Source organism: Oreochromis aureus, linkage group 4, assembly GCF_013358895.1.
Source record: "Oreochromis aureus strain Israel breed Guangdong linkage group 4, ZZ_aureus, whole genome shotgun sequence".
Classification (NCBI taxonomy): domain Eukaryota; kingdom Metazoa; phylum Chordata; class Actinopteri; order Cichliformes; family Cichlidae; genus Oreochromis; species Oreochromis aureus.
Genome location: NC_052945.1, coordinates 8083442 through 8104201, shown reverse-complemented (window position 1 = coordinate 8104201; position 20760 = coordinate 8083442). Strand labels below are relative to the sequence as shown.

The following is a 20760-nucleotide window of genomic DNA, read 5'->3' as shown; positions in this document are numbered from 1 at the left end:
TTCGAAGGCCTTAACTTTAACTCGCTGAACTCAGGAGAGAGCCAATTTGAGCTCAGAGATAAAGCCAATCATACTGTGGCTGCGGGTCAGCGAGGTTGAACGGAGCAAAATGAACACAAAGACAAAGGGAGAAAACAAGCCTGGCTGATTAGAGACAGCAGACGACGAAGAAACCGAGCTGTTAGAGGAAGAGAGGCACAAGATTTGGAGACTGAACAAGGACCGGGGCTTAGATTTTACTACTTTGAGGAATTTTAAAAAACACCTCCATTTTACTCCTGTTTGTTTCACAGGCCTGTTTTTGTCTCTGGTGAATTCAGGCTTGTTCTGGTGTTGGGAAATGAGCCCGAGTGGTTATTTAGCTGTTTGAGGTGTGGGGGCAAACGTCTCCAGATGTGAAATTGAGGGATGTGGAGGCTGGGGTGGGGTGAGCCAGCTGAAACAAGGCCTCTATTATTTTTATACCACCCCACCATCTAGCAGCTGCAGATAGGAACACGAATTGAATGGGATCTGTTGTCTTATCCTGGTACCACTCACTGGCAGCCGGGCTGTACCATGCCAGGCCTGGACAATAGGCCCACTGCTGGCCTTTGGCCTCATTTCTGCCCTTGTCTCCTCTGCCTCAGAAGGGATCACATGTTGTTTTTTGGACAATTGGAGTCACAGATCTTTCTGTTCTTATCTGAAGAGGCTTCATGGAAACCTCCCAAATTAACCTCTTAGTGTCCAATTAGTACAGATTCACAGGGTCTGTGACTCACTCATGCTCTCGATTTAGAAGGTCCACAGGTCGTCTGGGTTGTGGTTCTAACAGGACCCTTCAGCATCTTCACAGCCTTCTCTTGACACTTCCTCTTATTAGGATGTAACTTGATTTTTATTCACTTTGAAAATAAAAACAATATTTGATTTAATGTGAAAGGAAGTGAACTAAAAAAAGAAGTAACTACAGTACCACAGATTTCTTTGTTACTTTCTTTGCTTAATTACTTTGTGTAATTAAGCAAAGAAAGTACTTGTTACTGAGTTACATCATACAGCAGTCATGCTATTGCCATACACATAAGCTGAAGTACTCATTCAGATAGAGAGGACATACACCGGATCTATTTTTAGATTTTAGCACCTTTTATTATTTATTATATCCCCAAGCCTACAGTAGATTATGTGAAAAACAGCACAAAGGAAAGAAAAATGTGGTGACAGTAATCAACTGTAAATGTCTTTTTTTTTTATCATTTCCTCTGTTTTGTCCGATTCTAAAAGCCTGTTCATCTCTGCTTTTGTCACCTGGTCAAAATTCACTCATTCCAAGTAGAAATTTGGGTGGTCTGTGGTCTTTAGCTACCAGCCTTGTGTTTCTCGGGTCAGTAATGGCCTGTGCACATTTTGCACATTACTGTCACATTTCTTTCCTTACGAGCAATAAATTCCAAGTAATGTACATATTTGCCACCGTTGAACTGGGAACTGACGACACTGTTTTTTGAAGAGTTACCATTTGATCAAGGAGAATTTTCTTGGTTTGAGAGGTTAAAGTTCAGTCGCTTTCCTCAGACTACCGTGATGACTGAGAACCTACACAGATAACTATTTGTCCACTAACTTTGATCTTAATACTGAATTTTGGACCAAAAGTGTGTTACATTAACATTAAAGTAACACGTTATTAGTGTGATGATACAGTGATGAATTGCTGTTTTATTATCACTGAAAATTGGGATGTACCTTGTGAGCAACAGGGTGGATACGGATGCATTTTTTTGTGACACCTTGATAGGTTTAGAGTCTTTTAAATCCAGTGCCAGACATCCGCATAAATTAAGGGATGAGTAATTTTCCAAATGTATAGAATCCCTAGCATAGACTTTTGTGTCCACCTCTTCCCATCTCCTTCCGGATGTGTTGAAATTAGGACTGGCCGGGTGGTGAGTGTCCCCAGCTCTGAGTTCTATTCTGGGGTCGGCAGCTATCCTTTCTCTGCCTCTAAACCCTCCACCATTGTCTGCAGAGCCCGGAATGAGCCCACTCAGCGCAGGATAAAGCCCGGCAGCAGTCAGCCCACCGTGCCCCTACCCACAAACTGTCCACTCAGCTTAGTGTGTGTGTGTCTGTGGGTGTGTGTGTGTGTGAAGGTGATCAGAGAACCTGCAGCTATCAAATCTCACCATCTCGTTTCTCACTGTCCCCACCTTTATTTACTCGGTGTGTGTGTGTGTGTGATGTCAGAGCACCTGCAGATTGTCAAACCAGATAGTCAGTGTCTGTGCTGGATCTGCAACATTAAGAGCTCATGAAAACAAACAGGTCGGTGTCAGGAGGTTTGGCATAAATTGTCAGTGAAGTCACCGGCACGTGAGGGAAAGCTGTAAACAGTTGATCTCATCCTTCCACATTTTGGTTTCTGTTCGGAAAAAGGTCACCTGGGGTTGAGACCTGTGGCCAAAGTTAGAAAATGTTTCCTGCTGCAATGTCTGTGTTTAAACCAGGAGTATGAGGGCCATGTATGAGGCTTTTCTACTACATGATGTAAACCCCGAATCAGCACTTGGTAGCATTCCTGCCTGGAAAAGTAGTGATAGCTTTTGTTTTTTCCCTCGGTTTTGTCTAAAAGTTAAATGCTGAATGGGCATGAAAAAAAAGTGCTTTATTATTGGTTGCAAAATTTTCCATGTGGCACAGCCAGTTTCTGTCCTGCAAATCTTTGTATATGGTCAATTTTGTGACAGTGTTTGAAGTAGCAACTTTTCCCACATTTGCAAAAGTAAAACCTTTTTTTTTAAAGCTCAGCGCTTGGGTTGCATCACGTCGACCTTTTTGTGCATGTGGAACAGTTTACCCCTCGCTATCAGATCTCTCTCGTCTAGAACTTCTTAAACGAGGCCAAAGACCATCTCAACAAATGTGTTTGTAATTACTAGGACAACAATAAATGTCTCTTACAGGAATTTAACGCTTTAAATTTGCTCTAATATGTGTAATTCTGTCTTTCTGTTTGCAGGATGAGGAGAACGGTAACGGAAAGGGTGAGCTGCCTCTATTTTTTGCCTTCTCAGTCTTTTATTAGTGCTCCAGTTAAAGCTTACTACAGGGATAGGGATAATGATGATGTAATTGAGGCAAGACCCTACTGTAGTTCCCTCATGTCTTGCCTGCTCTGCAGCCTTTATGCGCCACCTACAGGACGCTATACAGTACTACATTTAAAAATCCACCTGCAGTTACACTTCTAGTTATCCAGCTTTTTCTAGTTTTCTTGACTTGAGATGCTGAAAAAAAGTGTGAATATTTATCAATAAATATCAATAAGAAATGTAATTTTACATAAATAAACATGCAGTAGCATCAGCAGACTCTTTTTTTTATTTTCCCTGAAAAAAATTCACCTTAGTTTTGCACCCCACAGTCTGACGACCTCTGAGTTAGATGCTCATGGACGTATTTAAAGGACGTATTTACTCGTCTGAAAAAGTGCTACTTTCAGCTGCTACCTGGTTCACTCGGGGTTGGGACAGAAGGTAGCTCTGCATATGTGATTTGGAAGAATTTAACAGGAGATGCTCTTCCTGACACAACCCCCGAGGCATTTGTGCCTCCTCCCAGGATTCACCTGACGAGGGAGTTTTCACTCGGGAGCTGAACGTGTAAACAAATACACTGTGGAGCCACGTTACTCGTGTCAAAAACAAACCCTTAACAAATATCTGATGGGCACTGAAAGAAAGTGTCAGCAGTAACCGTTCGTAGGTGTAGCGCAGCAGAAGGAGAACAGATTTGTTTGAGCCTGCAGCTTTACTCTGCGCTTCTGAAAGATTTGTGGGCGTAGCGCTTATCAAACAGCCAGCCTGGCGTGGACTCCCAGGTGATATTCATGAAGTAATCGCAAAACAAATACATCAGAGAGTACATCTGTATATCAATGTCATGTCTACTTAGATATGCATGTGAATTTACCCAAATGAGTTCATGCAAAAAATGTAAGTAAACTAATGGATTGTTGTACTGTGCACCTCCAATACAGAATTACATTTTATTTATGTTATTTTACTATTATTTATATAGTATATATATAATAATATTATATAATATTGTATAATGGTAAATGTTCATGCGTGAAAACAGTCATACCCACATGTGCATTTCTTTTTCTTTCTTTGTGCATTAACTGAATCTGTCTATGTCCTGATCTTTGCACATCCCCTCTTTTCTTGTTGTCATTCAGGGTTTCAGAAAGGTCAGTTGGAGCCAATGGACACTATATTTGTGAAGAACGTGAGAGAAAAGGGTCCGGCCCATCAGGCGGGCCTTTGCACAGGTAAAAGGAACATGTTGTGCTGGAGTGTTGACGCCTCCATTTGCATTGGAAATCTGTTCTGCGTGCAGGTCATGTGATGCTGCATGAGCATGCCGAGGGAAGTTGACTAACAATAAAAACAAATTTATGGGAAGAACTGATCTTCACAGGAGACGAGAGTTATTACAGAATGAGAGCTCAGTGTGTCTGAGGTTTTCCTCTTGTGTATTTCTGTGACAGCAGAGCAAACCAGTACTCTGTGTTAAAGCACCAGCTTGATTTAACACAAACTGACGCATCCACAGAGTTGCACCTCAAACGTATGCAAACACACGCCCTGTGAGCGCCGCGTATGTGTTTCAGCTTGCATAAAGTAACCGCAAATGCATATAAAATTTGAGCAGGTAGTTATCGGACGCCTTTCCTCCAGGCCTTGGTTCACAAGAGCTGAGCTGTACTAAACATACCTGTTCTTTATGCTGTTAATAAGCATAGGTTTTCAAAAAAACCTTGAAAGCTATTTTAATTTTATTGCTGTACTGTTTTGCCTTTAAGACACATTGATTACCACATGAAGTGAAAAAGTGTGAGATTAAGTTAAAGCTGGCTTGTGATTCCACACAGTACAGGTGATTTGCTTAATGTGGTTTTGGTTTTGCTGACTTTAGACAGCCCAGAGTCAATTATTCACAAAGTACACTACTTATTTTTCACTCCTGGTTTTTATTATTTTGATATCTGCCTTCAGGGAATTTACCCCTTACCCAGTTTCTTTATCATTCCCTCTTGCTTTAAAGGTCAGAGTTTGCAGATTCATTGTTCACAAACGTATCAGTGATATAATATGACAATCTGTCCATGCTGTGCAGGGGATCGGCTGGTGAAAGTGAATGGAGAAAGTATTCTAGGAAAGACGTACTCACAGGTGATCGCCCTCATTCAGAACAGGTAAGAATCCCTTCCTGTGAGCCCCTTCAGAGCCTTTTAGGTGTTGATTTATTGTCCTGCGAGGTTTTTTTCTGTTTTTCACTATAGCCACAGCAAACACAGTCGCAGGTTAAGATGTGTTTTTAAAAAGAGCACCCCAAAGCACTGTGTTTTGCACATTTGCATGCTTTTCATGATCACAGATCCAGATACTGTGTGGGTGCTGCTGGACTCATTTTTTTAACACTAATTTGTTATTAGAACCAACAGGGTGACTGGATTTTGACTTTTTACTCTTTTATTAGACTTCAAAATCCAAAGAGAAGTCATAGGAGAGTGACAACGCACGCAAAAACTGGAGATATGTGCACTGACTCGTGTATATCTTCATGCTTGCCAGCTTACCATCTGGCTATAAGCCGAGCTAGGCAGCAACAGGAATGGCTTGTTTCACCCTGAGATAAGAGAATAACCTCATGACAGATCAATCCGATGCATCCAAATCATATCTAATGGCCCAAATGTAATGTAGGAGGGAGTACGTGACTTCACATTTACAAATATACTTGTTTAATTGGCCCACAGTGGGTTTTTTTTTTTTTTTTTTTAAATAACATAATTTCATCAATCTAAATGCTAAAAATTCACACAAGGGCAAAACAACATTAACTAAAAACTCCCAACAATCAACTGTTCTGATTGGCTTTCTGCCTTTCACATAGTTTGTTAGTCTTTTGCTGTATATTATGAGTTTCAATGGAAGGTATGAAACATCAAGTGACATACCTCAGTTCAGGTTACCTGATGAAACTGATTCATTATCCTCCTGCTCAAATCAGTGCATTCCTAACTGGTATTCATTTAAGAATAGCTGGAGTTTGTTTAAGGTTTCTTTTGTATTTTATTTTATTGTATTTTTATTTTAGCTATAACAATCCACGGGTACAAATGTTGTCTCTGAAGTCTTATTCTTGCTCTTGTCTCTTTTTGTCGCATGTCCTGCAGTGAGAGCGTGTTGGAGCTCTCCATTATGCCAAAGGATGAAGATGTGCTTCAGTTGGTAAGTGTGAGTATGAGATTTTTCACACATATTTCACCCCCCCTCACCTCAAATACACACACAAAATAAACCCACACATATTACATGCATTATTTTAGGACACTGCAGAGTCTGCAGAGATGATTCACAGCGTCACTGTTGAAGAATTTCAAGATTTTGTTAGAACGGCTGCAGAGTGACTCACAGGCTCTCCGCTCTGTGTTTAGATTACAACACATGATCATTTAAAACCACTAGTATCTGTCAAAGTTTGTGCTTGGGAAAAAAAAAAAACAACCCAACAACTCGGTTCTCGCTCACACACCCATATTCCGTAAAACACATTTTTATCGCTCCACAGGTTGCTCTTTCACAAGATTCAACATGCATCGTTAAATGCCCCTCCCACTAACCTGGAGCAACTCGTCAACACACACAAACACCAGATGACCTGATTTAACTGGTCTTTCTCACAGATGCAGAAACATCACCGTTCCTCCCAGAAATGCCCCAAACTGCCCTCTCCTTACAAGCGTCCTGCCGTGTCTTAATATTATAAACCCCCTCCTCTGTTGTCTCGCTCCTCCCCTCGCTGCTACGCCTGTATTTGCTGCATTCCTAGCATGACCTCACCAGTCCCGCGCACCTCCCTCCACACTCCCACAGGGTGGAGTAAGATGAGGAGGAGGAGAGAGGGAGTTTGGAAAGATCTGAGAGAGGCAGAAACAAGTCGATAGAGCAGATAGAAAAGTCACAAATACAAAGGAAAAGAAAAGAAGCTAAAGTCTGGATGTTTGCGGATGGGGACGCGGTACAAAATGAAGAGCAGAATGTTTTAGCTACAGAGCTGTCGCGTCCGCGGTGTTGGTGAGCTCTTCTTTTTCTGCTTGTGTGGCTTCAGTCTTAACGCACAAGCTGTGGAAAGACTCTGTTGGACAGCCTAAACTTTTCATTAGGTAAACCTTTAAAAGTGTCAAACTGTCTCTGATTTAAAATTTCTTTGTCATACGAGTTTAAAAATAACTGGAAGTAGGTGTGTTTTTGGTTTAAATATGACATTGTGGCAGATTCCTGAAATTATCGGGTAATTTAAAGCTAGTTATTTACATTTGGATTCTCCTAAAGCAGCAAAGTGTGTGTGTGTGTGTTCTGTATTTGTTTAGACAACATTAGAGGATACTTTTATATTTATAGCTGGCTGCAGTGCGGTGAGTGTTGTGGCTTTTTCTCGGGGGAATTCTTCCAGTTTGGTAGCTAGTTTGTGTTTGTGTGGAGAGCCGAGGCCTCGGGGACAAACTGTGGCAATAACTCAGAAGCTTCCCCTTTCAGGCTGTTGTTGTGTGTAAAGTGGCACGACACTGTGCCATTGTCAAACTTGTTTACAGGAAGAGCCCATTTTTATTTAAACTTCTCATTCCACACATACATAGACGCACACACAGGCGCACACAGACACACTCCTACCTACCTATCTACCTTTATAATTTCACATTTCTTCCTGTCGTGTCTGTTCTCACGGTTCCTCCATCTTTCCTCCTTTCTCTAGGCGTACTCCCAGGATGCCTACCTGACGGGTAATGAACCGTACGCTGGGGGAGCTGAAAACCTTCCGCCACCACCCCCCCTATGTTACCCACGCTCCAAGACGACGTCGGTTTCTGGAGCTCCCCTCTCATCCCCCATGGGCCAGAACCAGCTGGATAACTGGAGTCGCTGGCCAGGTTCTTCCAGCCCCTCATCACCCTTGGACAACCGATCTGCTGTGTGCAGCCCCGCCAGCTGGCAGGAGGGGCGGCCAGGCGAGCCCGGTGGTGTGGGTCACAGCAGTCCAGCCCACCGCACAGAGGAGATCCAGTACGGTATGACCAGCCAGCAGCCTCAGGGCCAGATTAGGGGACGCTCCTACTCTTCGTCGTCCTCCTCCGGAGGCCCTTTGTCCAGCCCGCTACAAGTTCACTACCCCAACCACCATGGTGCCAGCTCTTCACAGGCTCAGCCACGCAAGTCCAGCTCAGCCTGGACCAGTCCTCCTCAGCCACAGGTCAGCCACAGCCGCAGTGACCGCTGCCAGCAGGCCCTCTCTGACTGGTACCACAACCAGCAGCCGGATCGCTCAGTACGCAAGATGCAGACCCGCCATCGGAGCTACTCTCAAGACCGGCTCAGTGAATCAAGGAGGCAGCAGCAGCGTACAGGTGGCTGGCCACACAGCGCCTCCCAGGACACTCTGCTCTTACTTCAGCAGTCAGGACCCGGACCCCAAGGGGAACCATACTGGTCCTACGGAGACCACACTGCCTCTAACTACACTCGAACACGCTCTGAAAATTTGCTCGCCTTCTACGACCACCATGGTCGTTCGTTAGAGATGTTGGACCGAGGAGCAGCTGGACTGGTCTCGCCTCGGATTGACAGGCCCGCGTGGCTCCAGCAGGCCCCCCAGCCTCCCCCCAGGACTGACGCTTACCACAGGCAGGGCAACCATTTTAGCGCAGCGCAAGCTCCTCAAGTGTCCCGGCAGTCACAGCCAACCTCTAAACACCACCTGCAGACCCACACCCAGCCACAGCCGGCGCCCACTCAGAGCAGGCGGCTTCCTCCTGGACAGAGCGTGGACGACCAGCCGGTGGGCTACCGTAGCTACAGCCCATCTTTTTACCGCAAAACAGGCCGCATCCTGCAGCAGGCTCATTCGTTCAGGGACCCTTCATACTCTGGCCCCCACTTAAACTGGAACCCAGTACCTAAAACCAGCCCTCCAGAGGGGACGCCAGCACCTCCCACTGCCTCCACCACAACTCCAGTTGCCTCCGCCACGCCCGAATCCCAGGACAGAGGGTACAGGCCAACAAACCACGAGAGGGAACGAGGGGCAGTGGAAGGGCAGGCTGAATTGGCGGCACAGACCCAGGAAGTGGTGATGAGGCAGAAACCCCCCACCGGGCGGAGGAATGTCCAGGGTATGCGTCACCCTCACTATGCCCTGCCTTTGGACGGGCTAGAACCCTCTTTGTTTTCTCCTGATCCCAAAGACTCAGCCCCAGCCCCCGGTTCCACAGGAGATGTAGCCTCAGGCAAACCAAATGGAAACCTTGCTCCCCTCCCACTAGAGGATGACTCTCTGGCCTCCATCCCCTTCATAGGTGAGTAGGGAGCCTCCAAGCTTCCTCCCATGTCCCTTCTCCTACTTCCCTAACAAAACACACTGACCTTGACCTTTCATTAGTCGTCCTCTAAAATGTAATCTACACTGAGTGTTTATTGAACGTTAGCGAAAGCTTAACAGAGGAAATGCAAAGCAGATGAAAATTTGAATTTGTGTGTTGTTTAATTTCCTCCTCGTCTGTATATTCAGACGCCAGAGTCTGCCCAGACACAGTTTCCGATCAGTCTGTGAATGTTTGCGTTGGGTAATAGCGGTATTCCCACAGTCTTACGCACCATATTAGTCGTATGTGCGATGGGAGTTCACTAATCCTGTTGGCTGCCCTCCTGACTTTAAGGTCACCTCACTGTGCTGAGGAAATGAGGTGGAGGTCTGGACTTCCTGAATGTGGGTTGTTGTTTAGAGGGATAATTTTCAATTTCACATTGGTGGAGTTTGATTTTGTGTGTTGAGGTGTGACAGGAGCTCAGCAGCTACTGACAGTACTCTGAATGGTTTTAATCTAAACCAGTAATACTAATAACGATCTGTCATAGCACTGTCCGAGCAGGACATGCAGTCTTTTCTGTCTGTTTTCTACAGTTATGGCTTGCATATGTTGCTGTCAGTGGGAGTTGACTGTGATCGTGTTCGAGCTTGTTTCTTGCTCTGAAAAGACTCAAACAGAAGGGGCCCTGTAGGCTTCTGATTAGATTCTATCACTTGACACGGACATTAGTCAAACTCAAACCACAAGCAAATGAAGTCAGCCGGTGAGGCTGGACTTGCCTATATCGCCCACTCGCAGCCTGGGGAAAACTTGCCCTAATGTTGAATAGATTCAAATCAGCTGACTGGGAAGCTTTGACCTATCTTGGAATGACTGTGGATATTTGAGCCAAGCTGCGCTCTGCCACAGAGAATCATTTAAAGAGAGAAAATACAGGAAACCAGGAAGGCATCTCTCGGCCTCTCTGTCAGTCCGTCAGAGCACATTCTTGCCTCGTACTTTCACCTGAATTAAATGAAACCAAGCAGCCAGAGCAGCAGGCCAGGACATGTTTAATATCCATAAACTGAAACTAGGGTAGACAAGAAGTAGTCGCTCGTTCTTTCTTTCTTTCCTTCTTTCCTTCTTTCTTTCTTTCTTTTATTTCTTTCTTACTTTCTTTCTTTCTTATCTAACTGACGCAGATGCTGATATAATCTGAGGCTGTTTAGGGACATGCAATTTCATGGGCTGTTGTTTTTCTTCTTCTTTTCAAAGCATGGGTGTCTGTGAGATAGCAGCTCAAAGGCAAACCGTGTCTGAATGCAGATACTGTATGTTTTTATCAAATCTCGTATACCATATTGAATTTTTCCGAAATTCAATGAAGTGTTTAATACTTTCTCTGTTTCTGGTAGCTCATACAAAATGAAACAACAAATTATATCGAATGCTGCTGCAGGATTTTATTCTGCGCCCACTTGGAGTCTTTGTAAGCTGTAAATTACCAGGAGGTTTTTGTCATGGTCCTTGTGGGGAACAGTGGGGGCTCCCGCCTTCAATGCAGCTATTGTACTGCTCTACTCGATGAAGGGTTTTATGTGGGGGTTCAGTCTATGAGTGTCTTTACTAGCTGGACCCTGGACATGATGGACTTCGTGTACTGGCCTGTGTACTGGCCCTCTGTGTTTTCTTACAGGCACCGGCTTTCAATTACTTTGTATTTCTGACTCTCAGGCTCATTCTCTCTCATTTTTCTTGGTCTAAACTTCTCTACATTGCATTACAGCTGCTACATTGCATCTGGCATGTAAAACAAACAGGTTAGTTTGATAGTCAGTTAATTCTATGAGATATTTCGTAAGCAGGAGTACAGGGGTCTTAATCACCCCCAGCAGCTAGTAAAACATGCTGCAAAAACTCGGGCTTCAGACTATTCAACTGTTGGCTCTGTATGATGTCAGAGAGGAAGGAATATCCCTAAGAAACTCCACATGGAGTTCAAACCTTCTAGTTGTGAGGGGCAGCCAGTCAAAGGAAAGCTGGCATCTTTGCCCTAAAGGGAGAGGAGCTAAATGGGTTGGTTTCAGATAGTTCAGAGTCCATGAAATGAGGTCCAGTTTAGATGTAGTAAAGATAAATAAGAATTATTTGGAACTGTATATCATGCAGAGGACAATAGGTCCCTCTTAAGAAAGTAAATATTCCAAAGAGGAATGAGTCTTTAAGCATTTCTTCTGTCTTCACCTTTCGTTCCAGGACAAATCTGAGTCAGGAATTCCTGCTTTACTATATGTGCTGTAGCAGCACAGTGTACTTCAGTATGCTGCTCCCCTCTGCTGGTCTGTCTCTGTGTCGTGTTTCTGAGCTCACTCTGGCTGCCTGTTAATGACGGCCTTTGTTAAACCCACAGCCCGGCTATTTCTGGGCCATGCTGTAAACAGGCAGATTCCTTATCCCAGACTGGGAATGTTTTCCGCCTTATGTCGGCCTCTAAAATGCACAGGAGTGAAGAATAGAAAAGCGAGGGCGGGAAGAAGAGGATGAAGAAAGGGAAGAGACAAAGGATGTTAGAGGTGAGGTAGAGATGGTTATTAAAATAGGGAAACAGTCAAGTTGAAAATTAAATATGAAACCAGTGCAGGATTTTTCTAAAATGACCATGTGGTGGTCAGTGCTGCCCTCTGCTGTTTCCTCCGAGACCAAACCAGAGCCTCGACGCATTTCGGTCCTGAGAATTTAAAACGTCACGGGCAAATCCAGCTTCTCCTCACTATATGCAAATATCAGACCAGCCCCTAATCCTTGCTGTCAGTCAGGAAGTGTGAGCGTGTTTGTGTATGAATGTTTCTGTACGCTAGAGTTTCATATCCCTTTACTTTACCTGAAACTGCTGATGACTAGTAGCCTGTGTGATCCTAACCATTTTATGCCTTTGTCTTCTAAAAACTAAGTTTCTTTATCAGCATAAAAAAAATCCCCAGAATTCTTATGTTGGAAAGGAAAGGAAAGGAAAAGATCATTCATGCCCAATAATTGATTTTCTACCTTTTGGACAGTAACAGTTTCTCTTGCATGTATCAGATCATGCCTGCGCTAGGGTAGATTTCACAAAGAACTGAAACCATGAGCCAGTAAACCTGTAACAAAACCCCCTCCTCTCTGTTAGCTACCGAACAGTTCTTCCTATGGCAGCAGAAGACGCAGGTATTGTATTTTCTGTCAGCTTTTTGCCTGTTTGGCCATGTTCCTGTGTGACGTTTTCTTACTGTAGTCAGGTCGCAGTTATGCTTACTTTCCTGAGAGAGGACAGGAGCTTTTAGTGACTTCTGCTTCATCTGTGTGTTCTTAAATGACCATATAAATGTACGTGTTTCTGACTGTCTTGTACTTCTCACGTGAATCTGGAAGTGCATCACGTTAAAGTATTGTGGTAAATGTTTTAAGGTGATAGAGTCAAATTTAAAGATAAAGTGAAAGAAACTGTGAAAAGCGTTTTCTTTTTAAGTCTCTCTGATGGTAATCCTCCAATTCCTCATCGTTCCTCTCCCTTAAAACCTCTCCTCTCCTTACCTTCTCCTAACCCAACCCATTTTTTTCTTACCATCTCGCCCTTTTTGCTAACACCTAACCCTTCTCCTTCTCTTTCACCCTTTCCTTCCTTCCCTCCACCCACCCACAGACGAGCCAACCAGCCCCAGCGCCGATTTGCGCGCCCGGCACGTGCCGGCGTCCTCCGTTGTCTCCAGCGGCATGAGTTCAACGCCCGCCGTGGTCAACAGCCCCGCATCCCCCACCTTCACCTTCCCCCTCACTAGGCTCTTCTCACACGACTGCAGTGAGTGCCCCCTCCCTCCCTCCTCCTCGCCACTGCATGCAGCCAGAAATTAAGATCCTCCTTTTATTTCCGATGTGGATTTATGAAGCATGCATGAGATTTGAAGAGAGTATACAATTTTATAACTGCTGTAATTTCCATCTTATGAAGTATTTTGTCTCTTATTGTGTTTTAACTGCCTTATTTTCTTAACACAAATGGGGGGAAAAGCTGAAATTTTGAACTTAAGGATGCACTTAAGTTGTGGAAATTTATGTTTTATTTTATAGAACTGAAAAACAAAGTTCGTTTTTATCAGAAGTGAACTTTAAAATCTCACTTGAACGCCTTAAAAACCAAAATAGCTTGACAAGATGAAGTTTTCAGCAGTTTGCATGTTGAATTTGTAAACCGGACTTGAACACATTGGTTTAGAACATTTTTGGTCACAATTCTAAGTGTGCATGAAGCCCAGTCTGTGTATTTTAAAATTAATTTAGCCCATATTGGTGGTGTACAAACCCAGACTTGCATGATTGTGAAAAAACTGCACAAAAAAATGAATATCGGTGTGTACACCTGTATGCCAGAGGTGAGCAAACGGTCCAAAGAACCCAGTCTAACCCACTCCTCTAGCTCATGTCCCTACTGACCATCTCCACCAAGTCGCTGATTCACTCGCCCTGTAAATCCCCCCCACCTCCTCCACCACCTCCCGCTTCCTCCCTCACTGCCCCAATCTCCTAATCCAACACCATCCACTCTGGTGATTGGCATTACATCAACATTCTTTCTCTGTTTTTTTTCTCTTTCTCTTTCTTTCTGCTCTCTTCTCACTCTCTCTCGTTCTCTCCATTCATTCATTCATCCTTCACTGAGCAGGCAGTATTAAATCCGGTCGCCGTTCCTCCTATGTTCTAGCCATCTCCAGCGAGCGCTCCAAGTCATGTGACGAAGGACTCAACACGTTCAGAGAGGACGGACGATCCTTGTAAGTACTGCAGATCCTAGACATCTGATAGAAATCATATTTCACATTATTAATATTAACGACTCTTTGTTGTGATGTTATATTCAAGTAGGAGGCTTCCAAAAAGAGTGAAGAGCTTCTTCACAGATGGGGTGAGTTCCTCACTTTTTATTACTACACATAAACTGACATGATCTGTAAATACTTTGCATGTTATCATAAAATTCAAAGACGAAGCTAAAATGCAAACAAATGCAACTAAATCATTATCAACCCACATTGAATTAAAAATAGTCATTTGTATTTATTTAACTAAGGCAATGAATTAATTACGGCAAACCAACATTAATATTTTTAAGAGGTTTCGAAGGAGTTTCAAATGACTTCTTCCTCCCACTGCGGAGCTACAGAGAAACAAATCATATTTAACTTTTGTCATTAAAACCAGTGAGGTGTTATTTCTGTGACACGCTGCCATAAAAGAGTCATAAAGTCTGAAATGAAGTGTTAGGTCACGTGGCTTAAGTTTGCCAACGTTAAATATAATTTAACTACAGCTACCGTGAGCTGCTGGTTACACTGGAACACTATGAGTGTGTCTTCTGTTATTACAGCTTTTTAAATCAGCTTTTTATTTGTGCAAGGAAAGGATTGTGTTATGTTTTAATAAAGCTTTTATCAGGTAATATTTGGCCATAGGCAAAGACACATAAAGGTCTGATAGCTGATGCCTGAACTGGCGTTGCAAAATCCTGCAGTTTGGAAACTACTGCAATCTTCTGTCATGACAAGCCAGGTCAGTGTGAAGAGTACAATTTTCTTTGAAACTGTTGCATAGTATTTTTTAAAAGCAATTTTAAATTTAAACAATAATTAGCAACACAAAATAATATGCATCGATGTATTTTTGCACGTTATAAAACAAGCTTGAGAGAAAAAAAAGGGTTAAAAATAAGTATTAAAGTTATAAAAAGTAACCACCTAAAATAAAAAATAAACAGAAGATGAAAACTTGCTGAAACCATTTTGTGAAAACTAACTAAAAAAAAAAAGTAAGATGCTTACTTTTGGTTTCTGTTAGTTTGGTAAAAAAAAATGTTATACAACCAAAATAAAAAAGACTAAAACTAACACTGAAACCAATAGAATCTAAACTAAAACTAACCATTTTCAAATAATTAAAACTAACCTGAAATGAGAAAATCCGCTCTAAAAACTAGCTAACTGAAAACAGAAAGTCAACAAATTTCCTGAAAACTTTTCTGATTGTGTTTCAGTCTCTGGACAACATCGGGACAGCGGAGGAGGTTCGGTCGAAACGTCACTCCACCTCGGAGCTGGGAAACATCACTTACAGCGATGTACGGCGAGAAGGATGGCTGCACTACAAGCAGATCCACACCGAGAAGGGCAAGGTGGGCAAATCGAGCTTAATTACAAGAGAAATCTGGAAAGCACAGCAAAGGAGTCGCATCACATCTCCTCTTTCCTTCACAGAAGGTAGGCAGCGCAATGCGTCCGTGGAAGCGCGTCTTTTCGGTTCTTCGCTCCCAATCGCTGTTCCTCTACAAGGATAAGAGGGAGGCGGTGCTTCGCGGAGCCACTATTGGAGGTTCGGCCGAGGATGAGCAGCCGATCAGCATCCAGGGCTGCCTGGTGGACATCGCGTACAGCGAGACCAAACGAAAGCACGCCCTCCGGCTGACCACCCAGGACTTCTGTGAGTACTTGCTGCAAGCGGAGGATCGGGAGGACATGCTGAATTGGATAAAGGTCATTGGGGAGAACAGCAAGATAGACAACGAGGTCAGAGAACACACTTTTACTGGGCAGATTTTCAATAACTGCATGCATTTAATATGTTCTCAGTGAAAACCTCAGACTCATAATGCAGGCGTGTTTATCTGTTGCAGGAGTTCTGCTTTTCCAGGCAGGCCCTCATTAATAAGAAGCTTAATGACTACAGAAAACAAAGGTGAGTCACTTGATCATGAATATTGCTGTCCTTTCTCCTCATCCTGCCTGGATTTTCCCCTCCCACACACCAGAAAAATGCAGGTTAACTTAAATTGAAGTCAAATTTACACCAACCTGTCCTGGATTTTTGCCACCGGACGAGCAGATACAGCTAAATTTAAATGAACCACAACAGTAATACCTACACTGTCTCTCTGTCTCCCCCTACAGTCCAGCTGTCAACAAGCCAGACTCCTCTCCCAAGTTGTCCCGTATGAAGCCTCCCTTCCTGCTCAATAAGACGGAGAACGCTGCTGGAGCGCCACGCTCGCCGAAACCAGAAGGCAAAGGTCAGTGTCGGGGAGACTAGAAGCCATCCACGCTGGCATTCGGCATTTGCTGAATGCTGGGCTCTAACTTTGCTACCGACTCTGACTTCAAACTGATCTCAGGATCAAAACTATAAAGAATTAACTGAACCAATTTTGAGTGTATTTGGAACTCCTCAAAGTTGTGACTAGCTCATCATTTAGTTGTCATATCCACTCTTGTTGTGGAGGCACCTTTAGTCAACTGCTTTGTTGTTTCTTCTCTTTTTGTCCATATTATTTCAATATTTAATTATATCATGCTAACACAAAGCAACTTTACAAAAGACTGACCTAAAAAGTGCAACTCTTGCCCAAAGTAAGTACTAACCTTTTCAAATGTTTAGAGATTTTTTTTAAAATCCCATTCTATTAAAACAGTCTGCTGGTTTTCAAATCCTTTTTTATTTTTGTTTTAATGGGTGACAGCCTTTTGATAAGAAGGTGTTTAGTCAAACATGGAAGTTGCTAAGTTTCTGTTCAACCTGCCTACAGATGAGAGCAGCCCTCCCAAGTCTCCATGGGGAATTAACATCATGAAGAAGACAAAGAAGGCTGGGCCCAAAGCTTTCGGTGTGAGGCTGGAGGAATGTCAACCTGGTACAAATAACAAGGTTAGCCACACTGACCTCGTCACCACCTGAATGCGGTAAAACTGTTTTCCTTTTCCTTTTTTTCTGTGATCACACGTTTCCGTGTCTTCTTCTGCAGTTCGTTCCAATGATTGTGGAGATCTGCTGCGGCCTCGTGGAGGAGATGGGTCTGGAATACACCGGCATTTACCGAGTCCCAGGGAATAACGCCATGGTGTCGCTGCTCCAGGAGCAGCTCAACAAGGGCGTGGACATCAACCCTGCAGAGGAGGTGCAGAAATATAAATATACATTCAGTAGTGTAAAAAAGAAAAAAGTGCAGCCTCTTTCATTTCTGAGATTTTACATATCAGCACATAAAAAAATCATCTGGTGCTTCGTAGGTCTTAAAATAGCCTGTAAACGCAACCTCAGATGAACCTCAGTGCTGTAATTTATTTAGCAAAAAATAAGGCAAAATCCAGAAGCAGTAAGTACACACTTACTGCTTCACATGAATTAAGATGGCAAGTGGCAGCCAGGTGCTGCTAATTGAATGCACTTGATAAACTGATCATTAGCAAGTTTGAGCGCCTCATTTCCAAACAATTTGAAGTCTGTTATTGTCCAAGAGGTAGAAATGGAAAACCTTCAAGAACAGCTGCCAGTCTTCCCAAAGATTGTTTGAAAAGATTCCAGGAAATTCCTCGATAACAATGTGAGAGGCTTCTAAAGTCATGCAGAAAACCATAACTTAAAGTTATTGCTCGTGAATGTGTTTCTACAAGCCTGCTGAATCACTGCGATGCGCTTTTTTTTTTCATGATCGTAGAGGCAGGGATACTGTCGATCCTCAAAGAGAGTAAAAAAGAAACAATTAACTGGCACTTTTAGTACAAAAAGGTGATTCGTAACGATATCTGATTCGTGTCTGTGTGCTCTGTCGTCCGCAGAAGTGGCAGGACCTCAATGTCGTCAGTAGCTTACTCAAATCCTTCTTCAGGAAACTCCCAGAGCCACTCTTCACCAACGGTGAGACCAACAGGTTCCAACATGCCATCGCAAAACATTGCTATGCAGCCTAATCACACAGCTTAATCTGACTTTTTATATCTTCTCATATCTTAACAGACAAGTACAACGACTTCATCGATGCCAATCGGATGGAAAATGCATCCGACAGACTGAAGACCATGAAGAAGCTGGTACGTGTTTACCCGCTTGGGTTAAGTGCGCGCAGAAGTCGGCAGGTTAAACAGGTTTACGGTTTTGACATTTCACTCTGTTTTCCTTTCATTCGTATAGATCCGCGACCTCCCAGATCATTATTACCACACTCTCAAGTTCCTGGTTGGTCACCTGAAGACTGTAGCTGACAACTCGGATAAAAACAAGGTGGGATAAAGTCAATTTGTAAATGCGGACGAAATGTGTCACTGTTAAGTATTTGGCATTAATGTCGTCAATGTGTTGCTGGCGTCTCTAGATGGAGCCTCGTAACTTGGCTCTCGTGTTTGGGCCGACGCTGGTTCGGACATCTGAGGACAACATGAAAGACATGGTCACTCACATGCCGGACCGCTACAAGATCGTAGAAACGCTCATACAACACGTGAGAGATGCAAACGCGCAAATACAGTATAATTCACTTACATCCTTAATAGTATCCAAGTCATGCTCAGTATTTCTTTCTCCGGCTTTCTTGCAGTGCACCTGGTTTTTCACTGACGAGCTAGACAAGGATGAGAAGGTATGCTTTCAAAGGCAATGATAGATGCTGCAACTGACAAAAAAAAAGTGCAAAATGTTTGGCACAAAGTTGCAAATGTCACTGCAAATAACTGTGAAGCAGCTCTGTGAAACAATCTCTATTACCCTGGAAAATGACAGAAAAAACGAAAATCCACTATTGGGGGAATTTGAAACATTGTATCCAACATTTAAGAAAAATGACTTACTGGTTGAGTGAGGAGTCACATCATTCATTATTTCTTTTTATTTGGTCATTTAATATTTATGATTTTTCTTCTCATGATGTGATGGAGCTCTCTGACAAACCCAGCAAGTCACTTTGCTGTTTGGTGGCGACATTTAATCTTTAATCTTTGTGAAATTGGAAATTGTTGAGACATGCATTCAAAAGCAAATCATTCAAGACTTATTGACCTTTCTAGGAATTTTCTTCCAGTTTCAATAACTAATATTTCCCTAATGATAATTGTCTCATAAGTATGCAGCAGCCGCTACACTTGATCTCCAGAAATGGAGCTGAATTAATGATAGCTGCATTTGAGCTCTTGGCCTACGGATTGAGATGCTAGCCACGTCCCCAATTTGAGTCTGTCTCACTCTGTTCTTCATTTCCTGCCATCTACTGCCCATAATAAAGACATAAAAGGCCCCTAAAACTACGGCAGATACTTAACAGTTTATGGATGAAATGCTCCGAGTTTTTAAAGTAAATCTCCCCCATCCCTGCAGACACCAGTGGACACGGAGGACGTGCAGCCCGCCCCCAACATCGACCACCTGCTCTCCAACATCGGCAGGACCGCTCTGCTCGGCGAAGCCTCGGGTGAGCACGCTGTTTACAGCTCTGCCTTTCTCTGACCAAGCCACACCAGTAGCACTGAGTTAGAATTAGTAAACGCGAAACGAATGCTGCTGCTTTTCATTTAAAGCTGGAAGTAGGTAATTCCTCACTTGTGTGTTGAATGTTGTGCGGCCAGGTTTGTCTAAAACAAGACAACAATAATACATCTATAAATATTAAAAGAAACCGATGATCACTGAAGTTCCGCTGAGAGATTTTTACAATTAATCTGAAGGAATATATTTCTAGAACTAACAGATTCTGTTTGCTTAAAGGCAGTTGATAGAATTCCTGGCCTGATTCAGAATTCTCCTTGGAAGTTTGTCCCAGTTTAAAGCATGATTTCCCTACTTTCCAACAGAACTGGAAAGCAGCTCAAGGAATGAACATCCGTTAGCAGTTTGAGTGTTTCTGTGTTTGATAGTGTGCCTTTACTTCTCTCCTTTTTGCTGACCTCTTTTTTTCCCCCTCCATGTTGCTCACCTTTCACTTTCTCTGTACATTTCTGCATTTCCTTCTCTCAGCTGAGCCTGTGGAGCAGCCACTGCGGTAGGATGGCACTGTTTGTGTGTGTGTGTGTGTGTGTGTGAGTGTGTGTGCAACCGAATCAGTGCACCATACTGTGAAAGTGAAATAATGGGTGTGAGAGAGTGTGTGTGTGTGTGTTAGCGGTGGTGATGGTTTGTGTCTCCATGGTCTCCATTACCCTCCTGAAAGTCAGCGTCTCCCTCTCAGTGTCAGACTGAAGTCTCTGTAAAAACATGTCACTTCAATGTCGGCCCCAGTCTGACTAATGAATTAATGGATGACTGGATGCTCTCTGAGTGTTAAAGCTGCTTTATCTGACACCGGAGTGTAAACTGTGCTGTCACTGAGAGACAACTCCTTCACTGGTGGCCTGTGCCTTGCCGAGCACTGCGCTGCACTCATCCTACAGGCAATCTCGGTCTGTGTGGCCCCATCGTAAAAATCCTAACCCCACTTCTGCCTCTAAAGGGACTCTGCATGGTGCTGTTTCATTGTTTCATTATCCCTTCAAAAGAATATATTTTGTGTAAAAGCTTCAAGATGGCAGCTGGAAGCTCCC

The 20760-nt window shown here is 43.4% G+C and overlaps 1 protein-coding gene across 13 annotated transcripts in view; it reads left to right on the top strand.

Annotated features, from left to right (window-relative positions):
- Positions 1–20760, top strand: part of arhgap23a (Rho GTPase activating protein 23a) — a 67555-nt gene that overhangs the window by 40053 nt on the left and 6742 nt on the right. For 4 of the 13 annotated variants that reach the window (XM_039610944.1, XM_039610941.1, XM_039610942.1 and 1 more), the window contains exons 3-22: positions 3005–3029; positions 4226–4318; positions 5167–5245; positions 6230–6290; positions 7810–9406; positions 13080–13235; positions 14097–14205; positions 14294–14336; positions 15462–15599; positions 15682–15990; positions 16098–16159; positions 16372–16490; positions 17004–17122; positions 17220–17372; positions 18034–18112; positions 18212–18285; positions 18386–18475; positions 18567–18692; positions 18789–18830; positions 19562–19655. In XM_039610944.1, coding sequence (XP_039466878.1) covers positions 3005–3029; positions 4226–4318; positions 5167–5245; positions 6230–6290; positions 7810–9406; positions 13080–13235; positions 14097–14205; positions 14294–14336; positions 15462–15599; positions 15682–15990; positions 16098–16159; positions 16372–16490; positions 17004–17122; positions 17220–17372; positions 18034–18112; positions 18212–18285; positions 18386–18475; positions 18567–18692; positions 18789–18830; positions 19562–19655 — 3568 coding nt within the window. Of the gene's footprint in view, positions 1–3004; positions 3030–4225; positions 4319–5166; positions 5246–6229; positions 6291–6970; positions 7220–7809; positions 9407–13079; positions 13236–14096; positions 14206–14293; positions 14337–15461; positions 15600–15681; positions 15991–16097; positions 16160–16371; positions 16491–17003; positions 17123–17219; positions 17373–18033; positions 18113–18211; positions 18286–18385; positions 18476–18566; positions 18693–18788; positions 18831–19561; positions 19656–20197; positions 20223–20760 lie in introns of those variants that run through there. The other 9 variants (XM_039610947.1, XM_039610938.1, XM_039610939.1 and 6 more) reach the window with 9 other exon arrangements.